A 20,971-nucleotide genomic window follows, 5' to 3' on the forward strand; every position below is an offset into this window, starting at 1 on the left:
AAAATAAAAAAATCAAAGAAAATATCAGGAATAAAGTATCTTAGGAGTCTCTCAAATTAGGCAGATGAAACTCAGTATACTTACATAAACTTTTTATTAAAAATAAATTGAAACTTGTAAATATCAGGCTGATATTTCAATCTCCAACTGTGCACCTTCTTCAGAGCCAAACTAGGATAGGACAGGAGTTATGTCTTAAAGTAAGTTTAATATTTTGAAGCTTTACGGTACGTATCCTCAGAGAAAACACTGTTATAGACTTATGTAAGCCTTGCATCGTTTTAAGCTGCTCTCTGTTTCTATTATCGTCGATCTTCAATTTAAAAAAAAAAAAAAAAAAAAAAAAAAAAAAAAAAAAAAAAAAAAAAACAGCGCAATTAAAGTAGTCACTTGCGATAACAATCTATTGTGTTACTTTTACAAAGGTTTCCTTTCCGTTATATCAGAAGATTGTGGTATGAGTAGTATTTTAATTGTGGTACCCTTTTTATCAGTACATCCTTTCATATGAAACATTTATATACAGAGCCGGATCCAGGATTTTCTGACCGTGGATGCACCAATAACTACCGGTACATTTGAATTAAATTTGAATATTTTAAATACCCTTAGGCATCTGTGGTGTAAATGAGGAATTTTCGTGGAAAGTGTCTGCTCTCGGCGAATCCTTTTCCTTCAACCTTAAGAAAATTGACTTCTTAAACTAATGATTTTGCAAAAACTGTTTTCTTTTAAGACTCAAACGGAAACATGACAGCAGAAACTTTCCGAGTGTTGCTACTTTCACTGCTAGCTTATGACTTTAGGTAGTGTATATTTACAACGAAGGGGGTGCACGTGTACCTTTGTAACCCCCCTTAAATTCGGCTCTCTATATATAATATATCATTTCTGTATTATTTTGATGAAATTTATTACTATAACAGGTTAATTAAGTCATCGGTATGTTACAGAAATATCATCGTACCACCAAGCTAGTGATTCACCAAACCATAATTTTTCACTCTTAGGCGTGTGTAGTTCACTCTTAGATTTGACTATTTGCCTCTTAGATATCATAATAGAAGAATGCATAACTTGGTATATGATTTACAGGGTATTAAAAATTAATACAAAAAAACTTTTCATAAATTTTGAAAACTTTGTGACTGTGCTGCTTTACAACAAGTAAGTCATTTTTTATGATATTGAGACTTCAGAAGGCTCTGCTGAGAAAGCCTTGACTTTCTAGCGTATAAATAAATCCAGAATAGTATGCAGTTGTTTTGGAGAGGTAGCCTTGTAGCTCATGGATTCTTTAATATTCTCATTTCACTTATGTTGAAATCCAAATTTATGGTTATTCGTGACTTCTCTGTTAGGTTGCAAGATGCATATGTATTGGAATGGATTTTCCTGTGCATTTTCAGAACATAGATATAACAGTAGTCACAAGGAAATTTATGCACAATTACAAGCAGATTTCAGTTCAGCAAGGATACTAGACTCCAGTTCAGATACTATCTGCATAATTTATTTCTTGACCTTGGTAAATTGTTTTCCGTGATTGTAGACTTTACAATTAATCTAACCTTCTGTGGTAATATTTTAAGATAGTATTTGTTAATGTATTGCAAGTTGCATCCATAATAGATTGGTAGATTTCAAAGCTAGATTATATAGCAATTACATTCTAAATTCTAATGTAATTTTTGCTATGTATGGAATGGGCCAGACATTTGTTTATAATACAGATGGAGGTATCACTACGGAAACCAATGAACCAGAATTTTAGCCTTCAGAAAATCCTGTGTAAATATTAGCGTAGAATTGTGTTATTTCTTTTCTGATATGAAAACACACGTACATTGTGTATTTTCATATCAGAAGTCTTAGATAATAAGACGCCTTTGGATGCTTGTGCACGTTAAAAATAATAATAATAAAAAAAAGTTAGGAAAACTATTTTAAAATATTTTAGGCCAAAAGGAGGCGAATGACTGATGAAAGTGAATGATTATGAAAATAATTGGTAGTGAGAATGTGAAAGGAAACGAGAAAACCCACGGACATGCTGTTGTCCACCACAAACTCAAATGGACTGGAATAATCAGGAACTCCTGCACCAAAAGTGAGCGCTCCACCACTGAACCAACGTGCACCATATTTGAAAAGGGTTAAGTGGTAGAGCAGCATAGGTGAATCGCTCTTGCTTTTGGAAAGAAATTTCGTCTTATTTGAAATTATATTAATACTTTATTTCACAATTACAACAAAAAGTATTTCGTTTTATTGTGAAGAATGGAATGGTGTTAAATGATACTTATTTTAAATAGTATAAATCAAACTTCTTACTGTTGATATTTCTATCGGACAGTGTTACAAAACTTACTCCTAATTTAACATTTTTATTTTATTTTATTTATTTATTTATTTATTTTACAGAGAAGATTGTGTAATGCTGCTAAAAAGGCGCTATCCAAAATACCAACTAAACACATCAAATCAGAAGATAAGGCAAGTAGAATTTCTTTTGTTTATATGTGATTATTATTACTGTACAAAGCTGAACAAATTATTGTGATGTATAAATTAAGTTTAATACTAACACACTACCCATATAGAGTTACTAGTTAAAGTAGGTATACAAACTTCTTTTGGCTAACTCTATATGAGAATATTGTTGGGATGATGAATTGGATGATCGGACGTAGTGTTAGAGTAACGAGGATATAATACGTCGTTACCCTTATTTTCTGTTTGTCAATCTTGAGTCTTCCCACTCCATGTTTTTAGCTAGTATCCTTAATGCTCCAGGCACTATAGAAACGTAGATTGAACAAGTAACTGCGCAGTTATTGTATTAATAAAAAAAAAAAAAAAGCAGATCCTATCAACTCCCCAAAAATAGTACTAAGTGAAAGGTTCAAGCAGATCTGTATCATATAACTTAATGTTCTACACATATATACTAGAAATACATGCTCACGGTCAGTGTTAACCAGATACATATTAAGATTTAAACTATAGCATTAATAGTTCAGAATCAATATACTTCTCTTGCACAGGTCTCCTTTATTGACACACCAAAACAAATAGTATCAACCACACTTGACGATACGGAATCAATATATCCACCACGTCAAGTAATACAGGAACATATGGTACATAACAATCATCCATCACACTTGACCATACAGGATCCATATTTAACCACCGTTCAAGTACTCCATATTGGCCACGTCAAGTGATACAGGTACACTCATGTCCAAAATGATTGTCGCATATCTATAACTGTCTTCTTGTAAGAATATAATTTGATAATGATGTTGCAGGGTACTTTTAATACTGATACTGTGTGTATAATCAGGAAATGTATATTTGTGGTAAATATCATAGGAAAAGAATTATAAATACGAAAATTAGAATGAGTAAAACAAAATGGTGCTAAATGGACAAGAAAGTTTTATTTTCGTTTTATTGTTCTCATTTACTGCTCTTTTGACATGAAATTTGCCACATACATGTCTTTTCCGATTATACGCATACTAACATAAGTAATACCTGGCGAATTCGTTATCAAATTATTTTCCTACAGCAATATATTTATAGACATGCGGCAATAATTTTGGACATGAGTGTACATTGTATCAAATATAAAGGACCACTATTTAGCCATTGGCCTCTTCCATCTTTCATTAAACACCGGTATAACTAACAACAAACATACTTTCCCTGACAACAAGTTCAGCCTCTTTGTCACATTTTCTTCCCACTTATAATATTTAATCACACTTTCATCCTCACAAATATAATACCTGAGGTTTTGCGATAAATATCTTTGATTTTCAGGAACATTCTCTGATTGACATTTTTTTTTTTTTTTCAAGGAGTTATAGGAAGTGTCTTCAGTAAGTATCGAACTTTATTTCCCCCCGCCTAAACCAATGAAGCTAGGCAGACTCTTCAATGTAGATGTAGGGGGGAGGGGACATTCATGCGCAGTCGTGAATTTTTTTCCCGCCCGCTGAAAGCGTTATTCGCTACCAGTCGGCCAATGACTTCAGACATGTAGTGAGCGCTCGTCGGATTTCAGTTTTTTGTATAATGACAGAAAAGCTTGAGCAACAATATTGCATCAAATTTTGCCAAAAGCTTGGTGATATCCAAGCGGAAACCATTTAATCGGATCGGTACATTCAATTTTGAACAAGAATTTGGGTATGAGGAAAGTGTCCGCGAAATAAATTTGCTTCAGGCTTTCATCGCCAAATACAACATTCCCGTGTGTCGTCTGGCTCCCTACTCACCTGACATGACTCCGTGTGACTTTCGGTTATTTCCCAAGCTGAAAATGACACTAAAAGGGGCTAGATTTGAGTCAATAGAAGACATTATGCAGAATGGGACGGCACGGTTGCTCACCAATCCTAAAACTGCGTTCCAGAAGTGTTTCCAACAATAGCGGATGCGCTGGGAGAAGTATGTGCATTACCAAGGAGACTACTTTGAAAGAGATTAGTGTTTCGGATTTCCAAATTAATAAATGTATTTTTGCCAACCAAAAGTTTGATATTTTTTGAACACAATTCGTATATTGACTGTTTCGCAAGTGAGAAAAATATACATACTTGAATCGTTCACAAGGAATCCTTAAATTGTATGGTTAACAAGTACTGTGTTTTGCGCAACAATATAAGAAGAAAACCAACAAATATTAGCCTCACAGTCAGTCAGAGTATCATCGAAGCAATTCAGGATAACTCAGTGATCCTGATAAGGGCGGAGCTATGGGGGCATTGGGTCATTGTTCCCCAAACTTTTTGACACTTGTGTAGGAAGTATTCCACAGGTCCGAGGTCTCCCCCTTCCCCACCATCAGACAATTCCTAACTTCTTCCATGGAGAAGGTTAAAGAAACTTTTGAGAGATTCTTACAAATATAGATTGCATAAAACAAGCTTGACATGCTTAAAACGGTTGAGAAACACTAATACATACATTCATGGACTTACACTGCTGTATTAGGTTCTTTCTTGCTCTAGATAATCTGCAAGTGTACGTGAAGTACAATGTAGGAGTCATGTGACCAGCGAAAGGGAGCATTAAACTGTAATCTAACTGCGAGAGGATCTGGCATTTAAATGTCAAAGTATAGAGTACTTACTTATGGTGTAACTTTTTATGATGAGAGAAAACGTTCATGGAGGCATTGTAAAACGCGCAATAGAATTTCGTGGATTGTGATTCCGCACGCGTCATTCCTTATCATGAATGCTTGTTGGACAATTCATTACCATATTCTAACTGAATTATATATCTCTTATTACGTCTTCAAGCTTTGTGTGAGTTGGCGTTTCATTTTTTATTCACTGATCAATGTTGCCATCTTTGTTTTCGAAAATTATCTATAATCTTTGAAGCTTGCGTAATGTTTAGCAAAAAGTAACTTCAAAAGCAATGATAGTGCAAAAATGCATTCCGAATCTTTATTTGATGATGGATGTTTGTTTCTTTTAAAGAATATTCCAAACCCTATCTCTCAGTTGCAGTAGCGTCATTTCAGATTTTGCCAGGAAGAAGAGGCGGGGGAGACTCTCCAGCGACATATTTCAGGCAAAAAATTTCTTTTAGGCTTTATATCTGGAGAACTACATATAATGTAGCCGAACCCAAACTATCACTTAACTCAGTATTGTCCTTATTCCGTTTAAAAAAATCGATTTAGAGGTCGTTCAAAAATTTTTATAACCCTCATCCAAAAACTAATTATTGGGCATTCTTTTAATGCATTTCTTTGAATCATTCCTAAAATTCTTGTTTAATAGTGTATTAGTGTAAAATTTATTAGAAAGCATGCGTTTCTCAAACGAAGGGAGGCAATTGCCGCCTGCCATCCCTAAATGACGCCCCTTCTCAATTGGAGATGCATAGTTATTAGTTTAGTAGACACTATCTTATGCTTATTCAGTTTCAAATGAGAAGATAATCAAGAAGCTTAAAAAAAAAAAAAATAAAAAAAAAATAATAAAAAAAAAAATATTAGTTTTAGCGTTTCTTTCATGGTTTTTGATTACTTTTACTTTTGTCATGTCAATATGTCTGAGAAAAACTGCAAATTGCTCGGTAAATTAGCTAGAAATATAGAGCTTTCGTTATTTTAGTAAATAACATGTAATACTTGCCCAGCTCCAAGTGTTCAGGTAATTCAAAACCAAAGGATGAATATTATTAGACCAACCCAGATTATGCATTATATTGTCACAGCCGTACATCTTATTATTGCATTTTCTTTTTTTTTTTTTTCCTTCAATTGAATATTATGTGATTGTTGTTGTTGGTTAATTATATTTAATTATGCCATGGGATGATAAAAGGACGGCCGATCTCCCCTTCTTAACTGAGAAGTTACCAATTGTTTATATTGTATATATGTATGTTTCGTTTATTTCATTTGTTCAATATGTGTGTTTTGTGTGTTCTTAAATTCCAATGATAGAATATTCTTCATGGAAAATTCCTATTAACATTGGGTATCGTAAGAGAAACTTCAAGGGTGAGACAAAGTCAAAGGGGTAATTCAGAACAGGATATGAAAGAGATTTTTGGAGATGTTTGTTAAGAAATGGTCACCAGGCCTTACACGTGATGAGGACGTAAGCACTGAATATCAATGTGTCATTTTTTTAATACAACAAAAAATGTGTACGAAAAGGGAAAATACTTAGAGTCTATGTGCGCACGCAGCTAAAGTGTTGGGTGCACAAAAGGGTGTATATGGAAAGTTAACATTGGTGACCAAAGTACAAAATAGTCATAAGACCTGATGTAAGTTGCAGAAACTTGTCACGTTTTTAGTATTTAGTATAAATGTGATGTGTCTCCAAAAACTATTGTAACTTCGTAGACACACGTCGTACTGTGTAGCTCGGGAGTCCGTCGGTCAATCTCTTTTTCGGCATTTGTAACTCCAAATTAACCGACGGACTTCAACTGTAACTTTACTTTCTCTTTTTAACAATAAACTGGGCAAGATAATTCGTCTCTATTATTCAAAGTGTACTTGCACCCCCGGATCTGTCTGCAGCTAAAGATTAAGAGAGACTTAATATGTTTGTTGTTTATTCACGTGTGACCGCTCGCATACTGTTAATCCTGAAGTTGAAATTACAAAGTACGTTCCGCTCGCGTACTGGAGCTGCGACAATATTTTTGATAATTAGGTCTTATCTTTTATTTTAAAATTGTTTTAAATACAAATAATGGAAAACAAATATTATTCTACGTAAATACGTTGCATTGTCTATTTCTTAATGTTTTATACATAACCGCTTCCACGGATGAAATACTGAAATCGAATTCTGTTTATCATTTTTTATTTTTATTTTTGTTACTGTTCGCAAGGTAGTATATAAAAGTACACACTACAGACAGTCTAGTCATATGTAGTACTCTTTTTTCATTTACACATTGCATGTTTTACTGTATGTACTGTAATGTTATTTTAATCTAGATCTTATTCCTCACAGCATGCAGCTATATTTTTAAACTTTTAAGTTTGAAATTTCAGAGTAGGTATTTACGAAAACATATATAATATTAAAATATCCATTTTTGAAATGTCTGGCTTTTAGTTTTGATGGAAGTAAAATAATACATCGAATTCTTGGTTACAATAAAAGCAGAAATAAGATATTTACCTTAGTATGTCTTTTTATTTTTATCCAAATTTTCGGTAATTATTAGGTGTTGTCTTTGACGAGCGACGAAAATTCAACGAAAAACTAAATTTTATCTTGTTACATTTCTGTTGTTTTGTTAAAGTTTTTTCCCCAAAATTCCTATTTCACTCATGTTCATAATATTTTTAGCATGATTTAAGATGTTTGTGTCATATAATACGAAACAAAAGTTAAAAAAGAAAAAAATCCATGGTGTACCAAAGGAAAAATAAAAACAATAGAATGTATGAACTAGTAATTTTGAATTTATATTATTATTATTATTAATATTATTATTATTATTATTATTAAAGATATGGTTAGAAAAATGGCGGATCGTGTAGTGGTCAGAGTGATGGTGTTATAATTTTTAAAGTTTTGTTCCAGTTTTATAGATATTTTACAATTTTGATACATCAACAGATCCAAGAAACTATCTACATACAGCATAATACAGTGAAACCTCTGAAGAACGGACACCAATGAGACATGAATTTTTTGCCCGTTACTGAGAAATGTCCGTTACAGAGAGATTATAGAAATTTAATTTTTCACAACGGTGATTGTATGCAGTAATATACAGCAAACACATTATGTGTGAGCGTAAATACGTAAAATTCAATTTGAAAATACTCTGTTAATACGTATTTGAATTACTGAGGGGGGTGATGATGGAGAAATTCATTTCCGTTTAATATTATTATTGCTGAGGGGGGTGTTACAATGTATTCGTATACAGCAAAAGATAATGGGAGGGGAAAGCGGGAGGGAAAACGTTTTTAATCTATTTCAAATTCTCAGAACTTTCTCAAAAGATGCGTTAAGAACCAACTAACCGGCTAAACTCTTTTGTTTAGCGAAAAAGGCATGCCTTTCCTCTACAAGGGTAATAAAACTCATTAGCAAGTGTCCTCTGAATGTTCAGTACGGTTGCGGAAGAAGCATATGTGTGTGTGTGTTTTGTGTACTGGCGCGGTATCTTCGTTGGCGGAATGGATGAAAAGGCAAGTTATTGGGAGTGCATATGTTGATTGACCCAGCCCCAGTCACAAACAATATCCTCTTAGGAAAGTGAAAAAGGCAACCGGGAAAACTCCAACTCGGACTTGTTCCAGCATCATAAGTATATTGCTTTTCCAATAAAGTTAGAGAGGAAACATTGCTCGTTGAAAATGTTATTGTAAAACAATCAATATTTGTTTTGTTATCTACTTAGGTATGAAATTGTCGGGAAAAATGCAAGGCCCATAGGAAAAAGGACTAAATTCTTTAGGGAATATATCTTTCGCATAGAATTCTTAGCCATACAACTGACCCTGCATGAGTGTTTATTGCTTATTGAAAGTTTTCTAGAATTTCCACCAAAAAGCAGTTTATTGCGGGAAGAAAAAAGAATAATTTGAAGTTCAGCTTGAAGCTGTTCTGTTTGATGCTTCACCAGATACAGACTTATGATAGATACACTTGTGGGGAAAAGACTATTCTGTCTACTGTAATATATCGCAGAATCGAGAAAATTCCTGTCCATTATGAAGAGTTTATTGAAACGTTTTTTGGGGAAAAAACTGTCCGCGTCCGTATCTATGTGTATCCGTAAAAGGAGAGTTTTGTTGCGTAAGAGAACACACATTTTTGCTGGGACAAAAAATGTCCATATTATAGAGGCATGGGCGGCAGTTAGGGGGGCAGGTGCCCCCCCCCCCCACTTTTTGGACGTACCGGTAATCCATTAATGTACATAGTTTCATTTGGAAATGTAAAGTTTTTGTATGTATTAGTGTTTCATAGAAAAAAATTGTACCATATAATATTTGCCGTTGCATGAGTACATATTGGATGTCTTCCCATGGAGTTGAGAAAACTACAGGAATTGCGTTTTAATTGCCACGGAAAATAATCCAAAAATTAGCCTATTGGAGCACAATAATTCCAGCATACTTTCATTTCTTACAAGGGGTTGATATTAAGTCAGCCGCTTTGAAACTAATCGAGAAAACATTAAAAAAAAAAAAAGTATTTCACAAGTTATTCTTTAATTGCACAAAAATGGACAGTTCCTAAAATATCTTTTCTTCTTTCTAGTAATAAAGAATATTGATTAAAAAGACAGTAATAAGAAACAACTTCTACCTTTTTCACTGTTTTGCAGTGTAATATACGAGTGAAGTGGTGTGTTTAGCGGTGTGCGAGTGTATATACAATTAAATTTAATGAACTTAACGTAACGCTAGGTTTTAGGATTATTCTGTATAACTGGAGTGTGGAGTGATTCTAAAGATTGTGTTTTGATGTGTTCCAAGAAAGTGAAAACTGCACCTAATGGTAACGAACAGGTTTCCGGAAGCTTCAAAAGCAAATATTTCTTTAAATGTCGTAGCATATGCTTGTAGTACATGCTTTACTGTCTTTCTAAGAGTAATAACTTACATTTAATGGAATTAAGAACATAAGTTGTTCATTAATCCCCAGTTTCAATGTAACTTTTCCAAAACAAGCCTCATTATTCATTACTATGATTAATATTATCCTTTCTATTTATTTGGTTTGCAAATTTGTAAATAATCTGATCACACAATTTTCCAGACAGAATTTTAAGATGTTCATGAGCAAGGAATCAAATCTTTCCTACACCTTCGTTGTTTGAGTACAAAGGGCTAGTGCCTACTTACGTTTTTCTTGTCAATTTACTTAATAAAATATGAAATACGATATACGGTATTTTAACCGAAAAAGATGCTGTCCTATTGGTTAATCAACCTTTCGTCAAACAAAGTGTTAGAAACAACTAGGGAAACCAAGATTGAAATACAAATATTCAGACCATGTCTTGCCCCCCCCCCCCCCACACACGCTTTTTAACGTCCAATTGCCGCCACTGTATAGAGGTGTCCGTTAAGGGAGGTCTCGCTGTATTACAAAAAAAAAAAAAAATAATTTACATCAAGCAAAGGGAACCATGATTATTACAATTCTTCAATCTTATGTTATTATCTTAATTTTTAACTCCTACTTTTCAACATTCAAACTTTTAAGTAATATTGTAACATTTCTCTTATAACAAATTATCTATGGCGGATGTTTATATTATGCAATAATTTATGTTGCGAAGTATAAACGACATTATATACTGTACAGGATGTCTATAAAGTCATTTAACATTTTTCATTTACACAAACTTTGAGTGTAAGGATAAGCATACCGACATACTACATTCTGTCAGTACTTTGTTGCCTAATAACTGTAACTTACATTTTTTTTACACACATTCAAATGTACCTACTTTCAGAATTCAGTAAATTATAACGTAGTAGTAGCCTTGTAACGGTACACATGTTTCCCAGTGCTATTCTGTGGCTCGAAACACTCGGTCCAGCATAGTTGGTGTATTTCGAGCCACTAAACAACTCTTGGGGAAACATGTGTAGAGTTATTGAGCCACTCAGTTGTAATTTAGTAATTTATTAAAATATGTATACTTGTATATGTGAATTGGGTTAGTTAAAGTTACAGTTATCAGGTAGCATTGTTAAAAGGAACTGATTCGTGTTCATGGCGAATGCACCTTTCGGTATGCTTGTCTTCACTCCAATACTGTTTGTGTAAATGGAAAATGTTAAGTGAATTTACGGACACCCTGTATTGTGAACAATATTGAAAGCATATTTTAATTCCTGCAGTACAATATACATTATAATTAAAACATTTATTAGTGATATAGACGACTGGGAATAGTTATACGCTTCTTATACTACAACCAATAAAATGATTTGTAAGAACAAAGAGATATGGTTGCAAACCATGAACTGATAAAACTATGTGATGTTGAAGTATGACAACATGACAAGTGTCTGAATTTACAGATAAGTAAAGAAAAAAAAAGTTGTAAAATAAAGTGGTTATGAGAGGTTTTATGTACTAATGTATAGTGGTTATTGAAATTAAGTACAATTCGAGTGTGTGTTGTGTGTGTTTGATTGTTTTTTTTTTTTTTTTTTTTTTTGTCACAGTTAAACAGGGGTCAAAAGTTGTGTATGAAATTGTTGTTCGGTAATGATACAAGAGTACAAGCAATGCATAGGACTCCACAGAATAGTGGTGAATAAAATAAATCGACATATACAAGAATTGGTATTTATTCTACAACTAGCACCAAGTACCCGTTTCGCTGGGTTAAAATACGAAAAATCAGTAATATGTTCCGTTAGTCAGTTAGGTTTTACTATTACAGAAGCGCTCTTTGATGTCGGTCATTTTCGGTCATTGAGAGAGAGAGAGAGAGATGTATATATTCCTTCCACAAGTTGCGAGGCCGAATTTAAATTTCAACAGCATCGGAAGTGTCATTGTTCATCTCAGCGATCTTGAAAACTATAGATTCGACACTAATATCGGTCAATTTCAGTCATTTTTTTTTTATATATCTCCCCCCTCCCCTAAGTTGCATCGTCGAAGCAGAATGATAAAAACGCTCCCAGGCCCGAATCTCATGTATGTTGAAAATTTGATCGAGATCGATCGGGTGGTTCAAGCGATGCGAAGTCACAAAAATAGTCACTTTCAATTTTATATAAATATAGATTAGTATGAGTAGAAGCAGTGAAATGGTAGATGCGTTCTGATCATCTCAACATATAACGCTATTCTACTGAACTATTTGAATACGAAATAAAATCTTAAGTTTATTTGATGACAGGTTTATTCTAACACTCCCATCTGTACATATGCAAAAAGCATTATCCTTACTAAGACTAATTGGTAGTTACATCTTCTACAGTTACATCCGTTACAGTTACATCTTCTACAGTTACATCTTCTATACATTCACATAATACAAGGCAAGCTACGGATGTTTTTGTCTCGCAACAAAATTATAGCTCAACTAGAAATAGTGTGTACTCTGTGTACAAGATTGTATAAACACTAACCCTAACATTTTAAAAACATTAAGAACACAAAGGTGTTTAGGAATGAGATGTTAAAAGTTCTTGTAGATAAATCCTATTATAGTTTCTGAATATCTAGAGTAATTCTTAAACTAAGTATATATTTAGGTGTGTTGTTTGCTACTATTTTGCCATCTTAAGCAAAAAGACCTTAACTCCACATTTTTCGAAAATCGAGAAATTGGTTTGGGAATGTTCGTAGTACAATTCTGCATCTATCTAAAGTGAAATTGACGTGGTTTGACCAATAGATAGGGGATAATGACGTCATGAGTGTTTACCTTATGTTCAAAACTGTAAGCAAGCAAAAAGTAAGCAAAAAGACCATAAGTGGCAGTTCATAAGCAAAAATATTTAACTGTATTACCACACAAATTTTAGATCGTGAAAATATATTTGATAAAGCTTTACTGAAATACAACAAATTTGAACGTACAGCCTAAGCCAAAACGCGTTTTGCTTATTTTCTCGAAAGTATGTGAAATGGAGATAAGGCCTTTTCGCTTAGCAGGGCGGTATTATTTTGTTATCGATTGTAATCTAATTTTTCTTTTAGTGTTTTATTTTACTTTTTTATTTTTTATTTTTAACTTTGTAATTTGATGTATTATTTTCTGACGTGTCCTATGTGCTTGGTCTTCTGCAACCCCTATGTACAGAAAGGATGAAACTAAACTAAACTAAACTAAGATAAACTAAACTGAGCTACAACACAAATTTATACATGTAAATACAAAAATGAAATAAAATTTGTACGTTAAGGTCCCACGATTTTGCGCTGAGACGAAGGAATATATTGATGATAACGAATAAAATAGTGAAATAAAGAAAGTATGAGCAAAAGAGAACCCCGAGAAAACACACATAATGTTTGTGCACCACGATATAAATACAAGTTTACCATTGTTTGTATTCCCTTTTTTTCCACTTGTTACTAATTTAATTATTTTATTTGTATATTTTTGCTTTATTGATTTATTATCATCTTAAATGATATTCGTGAAAGACACTCATGACTCGATAGATTAAAATATAATATAATGGTGATTTGAAGTAACAAAACTTTTTCACATTGAAACTTAGTAGGCTATTGTACAATGTAAGTAATTGTCAGTTTTTATATTGGTAACATTAACAACAGTATATTTTTCTTATCATTTACAGGAGATTCAAGGCGAAGGAGAGTGCTGTGCTGTTTGCATAGAGCCTTATAAAATTTCAGATGTTATTCGAATACTTCCATGCTGGTAAGCTCACTAATAAATACATATATTTATTTCAGAGCTTGTTTAGATTGCATTATTTTAAAAACATGTATATATATATATATATATATTAATTTGATTTCAAGCGAAGTTAAAAAGTAGTTACTAATTCTAATTCCTTATTCGTATTGTAAAGAAGTATTTTCGTGTATTAAATGTTCGGAAATGGCTTAATAATATTAGCAGCTGAGCCTTCTTACACGGAGGTATACTTTAAGTGCGCCATTTGTTGAATATCTGGTAATTAATTATATATATATATATATATATATATATATATATATATATATATATATATATAATATCCCATTAATATTCTTCTGTCAATATTACTTTTGTCTTTTAAGTTATTGGAAGTGAAGAGAAGGACGAATATTAAGAACATTCAATTAATGAGAAAACTGTTGAGCGTTTGCATCAATAATTGCAAAGAGCATCGATTTGTATTATATATAAATATCATTAGTAAAATTATATCTGATAGGAAAAGTTTTTTTTTTTTTTTATTCATTGTTTACGTGCGCGTACGCCGTGAGGGACTCTTTCCTTCTTTCTTTCTTGCTTTTTTTTTTTTTAAAGAAAGAATTAACGATTAGATAAGTTGATTGATATACTCGATTTTTTTAATTGAAGATAATTGGATTAATTATTTTATGATTGTTTTATTTGAAAAAGTAATGACTTTTTAATTTAATACCTCAAGATAAAGAATATTTTTGCAAGAAATGAAAATAAAATCGTTCTGTGTAATTTTAAAATGTGGTTACTTAAATAAAAAAAAAAAAAAACTAGTAAAAGTAAGATTAATGTTGTGATAAATTAAGATATTATATTAACCCTAATTTATTTTTTAAGAAGTCGTCAGATAAGTGGAAAAAACATATTTCTTGCAGAACAAAAGTAAAAATAAACCACAGTAAGCTTAATTTAAATTGATATAATTCTTAGTCCAAGTTGATTTTACTTATTTATTTTGAATTACAATATAACTATTGACCTTTTTTATCATAAGGCAAAAAGAACAGTATTTTTACAGTTGAAAGCTTGTCAACATTTCAACGATAAGAGCAAAACTTGAATGATATTAGCTCTGAGAATGGTATGTTCGGGGGTTTTCAAAGAAGTTGTTGGTTAGTAATCTTTCACTGTCATAATTCTTTAAAAAGAAGCAGAAACTAACCTATTGCATTAACTAAACTTAGTAAATGACGGGTGAAATAATCATTAAAAAGATAATAATCAACATGTTAATAAAAAGTCTTCTCAATTTTCAGGCATGAATTTCACAAATCATGTATCGATCCATGGTTGTTAGATCACAGAACTTGCCCTATGTGCAAAATGGATATACTTAAATATTATGGGTTCTTGGTAAGTGCATTTAGTAAAAAATAAATTAATGCTATTATTTTATTTTACTCTACAAACCATTTAATAAGTATTTGATGCATGGTGAATGTCTCATTGCCAAGTTATCGACTTTGTGAAATCCGAGAGAAGGTAGTTGAACAACTCGAGAAATTCAGTTATTAAGGAAATGGATATTCAAACCCCTAAAGATTTTTTTTCCAGAGGTTATCTTATAAGTTAAGTTAATGCCAGGGTTGGATATTTGGAAATAGTGAAAGTTATAAGTGCGTATGTTCGGTGTGCAGAAAATGCAATATAGGGAAATTTTGACAATTATGGATGTGGTTTATAATAAATTTTACCATTGTTACTCTGGAGATCAAATTTTCATGAACAAAGCTTTACAAAAATATGGAGTCAAAGATGAAACGTAAACTTATTAAAGAAGTAACGTTACATGATTGAAACAAGAGCACTTCTTCAATGATGTACTGAGCATCATATGTAAAGTTCTTATTTCATACACTAATTAAGTGTAAATTTATCCTTTTTTTCCTACCAGTTGTCGAAATCGATAATCAGTTAAGATTGATGTCTATATACAGGGGTGTATTCAGAAAAATAGCATTTAGTATGGGCTGTTTACGAAATTAAGTGTTTCTCATACGCGTTAGTAGGGTACACTCACCTTGAATAATAACACGGACGAATTTTAGCCAATAATACTTGTGAGGGGAAAATAGTAAACACTCATTCCAAATTAAAGAGAAATCTAGTCTTGCTTAGTCAAAGTTAATAATTAAAAACTCACATTATTATTATTATTATTATTATTATTATTATTATTATTATTATTATTATTATTATTATTATTATTAAACGAATACAAAAGCGCATGCTTACTCTGAGGTCCAGAGAGATATATGTGCTCCGAGATCCAGAGAGAAATAAATATTTTTGAAAATTCGGACAATGTTAAGAAGTATTATGTAATGACGAAAACAATTGGTCATATCTAGAAAACAATTCTGTAATGATTGGAACGAATTTTTTATATTGTTAGTTATTAGTGGCAGATAGTTAAAAAATATCGTTGCAAAATTAAATCAATGTGAAAGTAGCAAGTATGTTTCTGTAGCTGATATAAATACGTGCCAGCAAGAGTAAAGTAGAAAAATTGAACACTCATGTAATTTTGTCGAAAATATTAATAGGTAATCACTCAGTAACAAGCAAAATAATAATTATGCGAAAGAGCATGTTCTGATACAGGTTTCTTGACAAATGTTGTTGTTGATACCACTGACGTCTATAGAAATGCAACTAATGTAGTTGTTGACGCAAGTAGAAATATTGAAAATAAATTTGGCTAGTGTGTGATCTTAGGTACCATAGATTTTAAAAAGGAAGAATTTTTTGAAGTTTTATTGCCAGGCGAAAGTGTAAGTCAGCCTTGTGCTTGTTCGTCGTGTATTTTGAGGATTGCGGTAGAGTAGGTCTCCCACGTGATGCCAATTTAGCCTATTCTTGGCTAGATCTAGCCTATTTGGAGAGGCATTTAGCCATACAAATCTACGAAATGCCTATAGCCTTAAATGTAGCTTATTTTGTGAAACTGTTTTGTCATTTTGATAATTTTATTAGCCGTTAAATTAACTCTAAAAATACTTTTTTTTTCTTTGAAAACAAAGTGTAATTTTTAAAAATTATCCTATTTGTCACTGTATATATCCTATTAATTGATTTCTTCACACAGAGTGTGCTTTATTACGCAACAAACACTTGCTTTTCGTTCTTCTTCTCTCTCCCCACCCAGAGATTTACAACTACTTAATAATACTTATCGACTCAGTTAGAATATTAATGTCGCTCCCGTAACGGCCCTGTTTGCTACTTTTTAATTTTCGCATTTCATTGCAGGAATTCAAGTTTTCTAATACAAATGTAGTGAACTATACTGTTCTTTAAGCTACAGAGATTGTTTTTGTTTATTAAAGGAAACAAATAATATATCTAATTAGCCTGAAAACTCTCAATGCAATCATGATGATTCATGTGGGTGTACGGACAAATAAGAAGCAGTGGCGGATCCAGGGGGGCGATCGCCCCTTCCCCTCCGAAGAGGAAACTTACTTATTTTATACATATAAATAAAACTCATTCCAGAATTTGAAGCTGTTTAAAGTAGCTCTAAGTAACAGTATGACAACCCCCCCCCCCCCCCCAGAAGTTGGTCCTGGATCCGCCCCTGATAAGAAATGTTTGTAAGGATTATAACCTGCCGAAAGAACTACTGCTGAAAATTGGGACAATGGCAGTCTACACAAGCACAAGCACAAGCAATCTACAATCCAACGGTGGTGCATCCAGTTCCAGCGCCTCGGCTACCTGTGACGTCATCGATGATGACTTACTTCAATTCAACTGATAATAAAGCTGTTTACTTTCGCAAATCAGATGAGTTATTGATGTATTTTATTGTAATTTAAAGTCATGTATGTTGCTTGTTAGTTTTCAGTGAATAAAATTCAACATTTCTAATTGTAGTATAACTCACTTATAATTCTATACACAAAAAAGGGGTTTAATATCTACAACATGGGTTATAGTTAGCAGTTCATAATCTAGCTACTTTTTGCGTGAAAAAGCTTATTTCTGAAGGCCATCTGGCCTATTTTCTTCAGAGGTTGTTGGCAACACTGGTCTCCCCTCTCAGCTATGTGCCTTGTGATATGGTTATGTGTCCTTGCAGTCTTATGTTGCGTCATTAGTACGAACCTGGTTAGTTAAAGTAATTTTTATGTAAAATGAAACTGAAAATAACACTGTTAGTGTCCAGCTTGCTTGACATATAAATAGGAATAGTTTGAAAAACACAGAAGGGTAGAAATTGAAGCAATTTTTTGACTAGAGTAGCACAATGCTGTCTAGGGTATTTGAGATTTTGCAACACTTACAGGCTAGAATCCTTGTATATATTGTAAAATTAAAACAAATAGGAAAAGATATTGGATAAGCCGATTCCGTCATTTGTATGATTTATTTGTATGCCTATGTTTTTACGATTTGTTAGAAATTTATCCGTAATAGTTTTGAAGAGGAAGAAAGAAAAAGATCTGGTATTCTTGAAACAAACTCATTTAAATTCTACAGTAGACAAAAGATCTCGAAATTTCTTCATTTGTACAAGGGATCGTTGTCTTGTTCCAAAAGAGTTTCGGAGAAAGTATCGGAATTGTTAAATTCACTTAAAGGTAAATCAATCGGTTTACACTCAGCTGATAGATTAAAAGCTTGAAAACCTACTAAAGAAACGAGAAAAATCTAGTTGAATTTAGGTGTTAAACACTATAATAATCAATGTGATAAAATTTTGAAAGATTCTGAATTAAAGTTACATTCAAGAGGCCAGTTGATATAATTAATGCAGTAACTCGTTAATCTTTCCAACACTTGTAGTTCTAAAATCAATAGTAATAGAATTGCCAGAGTGGCCGATGAGATATTGAATCTAGACCCATATGTCGGATATTTATGGAGAAATATTTTTTGTAAAAATTAAATCTTACAGTACACTTTAGTCAATATGGTTAATCCGCGCGTGCTGTTATAACCGTTATAGGATTACAGTGATCAGTGACAAGTCTTTAGCCGAACTTGTGGCAGGCTATCGCAGCTCTGTCTGATCATTTAGACAATCCCTTATGAAAATGCAGTATCACAATGCTGAAAATACGTCAAAAGATATTTGTTCAAGCCTTTTAATGCTAAGGAAACCAGTCATAGCTGAAAACAATTTATGATTACAATAATTCCTTCCCTCCTTTTTTAAATAACCTTAGTAGGTTCAACTTTCTCTTACGATTTTTACACGCTTATCTAAGCCTTTCGTTGTCATCAATAAGGGGTGGGCTGAATTGTCATTTTTATAGAGAAAACTATTTGTAATATACCTACCCCAAGTGACACAAGTACTTTACAACCGCTTAAGTATGTTAGTAAGTCAGTTTTCCTTTCACCAACTTCGCCACAAAAAGATAATAGAAGCAGTACGTAAATTTGATAATAAAAGGTCTGCAGGACTGGATAATATTTCAGTTTCTTTTGAAGAAATATATCCATATTATAGCACTTGCATTACAAGATATCATTAATATGTCAGTTTCTCAAGGAGTCTTCTCTGATGTATTAAAACTCTCAGTGGTCAAACTATTGTCCAAAAAAAGAATGTAGAAAAGAAATAGAAAATTACCGTCCCACTTCACTTTTTTCTATTTTTGAAAACTTGTTAAGAAACTAGTATGTAAGCGATTGCTGAATTTTATTAATGAACAAGACAATTTCGAAATCCCAACACAGGTTTATAAAAGGCAAATTCACAATTACTGCCATATATGAACATATCAAAGTAGCTATAAATCTATTGATAAAGAAAAAAATCAGTCCTGTAGGCATATATTGTGATCTTTCAAAAGGTTTTGAACGTGTAGATCATGATATATTTTTTGGTAAATTAGAAAAAAAAGTACTCCAAAGCAATACTTCTAATACTTCTGGTATTAGAAGTATTGCTTTGGAGTAGTTCAAATCATACTTGTGCAATCGTAAACAAATCGTCTTCATATGGAAGAAACATCTAAAACTCCAAGCAAGAAAAGTTGTTCCACAAGGGTCAGTTCTAGGACCTATATTCTTTCTTCTGCATCTTAATGAGCTATCCTTAAATATAGAAAATATACTTATTTTATGCTCCTGACACAACAGTAATTGTAATTAAAGAGAGACACCTTGCAAGAAGTCATTGATCTTACAACATCCCAGCTTATGCAGTGGTTTTCTAATATATATAGAAATTAGTGTATCATAGTGTATCTAAATGATAAATTTTCATGGCAAGAACACGTAAACAAACTAGGCAAAATAATCAGCCCAGGCTGTATACATAATACGAACTCTAGTCCCGATATTGAAACTATAATCATTTATGTCCCTGTTCTATGCTATATTCTATTCTCATATTAAATACGGAATTGCCTTCTAGGGAGTCTTTGCAACAACTTCAGAATATATTCAAACAACAAAAGTGTGTCATAAGTATCATTGTAAAATTACCGAAACGCATTGGCTGTAAGAAACTAATTGAATTATTGAATATGATAACAGTTCCTTCTTTGTACATATTTGAACTTTCCAAAATTACTGGGATCATTTGGATAATGTTAAAAGAGAGAGTGATACTCACAACTATCTTACGAGTGGAAAAGATTATTTATTTACTGTTTATCATAGAACATCTGCATAGGAAAATCACATCTATATGGGTGTAAAACTATAATAATCTACCTGGGTATGTAAAAAATACTCGTAAATAGACTTAAATTTGATTTAAACTACTCGCTGAGGAAAACAAAGCGTTTATTATTAAAAAAAAAATACTAACGTGTAACAATTTCGGCAACTATCCACTTTGGCTTCATCAGACACTATCTTAATATTGTATCTGATGATAGATAATGTCTGATGAAGGCAAAGTGGATAGTTAGCGAAACTGTTACACGCTTTAATTTTTTACAATAAAAGTGTTGTTTTCCTCAGCGAGTAGTTTAAATAAAAGTTTCCTTTGTCAACTCAGTGCGCAAACTGCTTTTAAATAGCACATTTTATATATCTAAGCAACTCATTATGTAACTTCAAAAAATAATTACCGGTAAAT

General features: G+C 32.4%; 1 protein-coding gene across 3 annotated transcripts in view; it reads left to right on the forward strand.

Annotated features, from left to right (window-relative positions):
* The window catches only part of gol (ring finger protein goliath), a 420,378-nt gene that overhangs the window by 380,012 nt on the left and 19,395 nt on the right, over window positions 1-20,971 (forward strand). For all 3 annotated transcript variants that reach the window (XM_081738798.1, XM_081738799.1, XM_081738800.1), the window contains exons 4-6: window positions 2,425-2,496; window positions 13,808-13,890; window positions 15,183-15,279. In XM_081738798.1, the coding sequence (XP_081594924.1) occupies window positions 2,425-2,496; window positions 13,808-13,890; window positions 15,183-15,279 (252 nt within the window). The remainder of the gene's footprint in view (window positions 1-2,424; window positions 2,497-13,807; window positions 13,891-15,182; window positions 15,280-20,971) is intronic.

Source organism: Thermobia domestica, chromosome 14 (assembly GCF_964235325.1).
Source record: "Thermobia domestica chromosome 14, izTheDome1.hap1.1, whole genome shotgun sequence".
In the NCBI taxonomy this organism is placed as follows: domain Eukaryota; kingdom Metazoa; phylum Arthropoda; class Insecta; order Zygentoma; family Lepismatidae; genus Thermobia; species Thermobia domestica.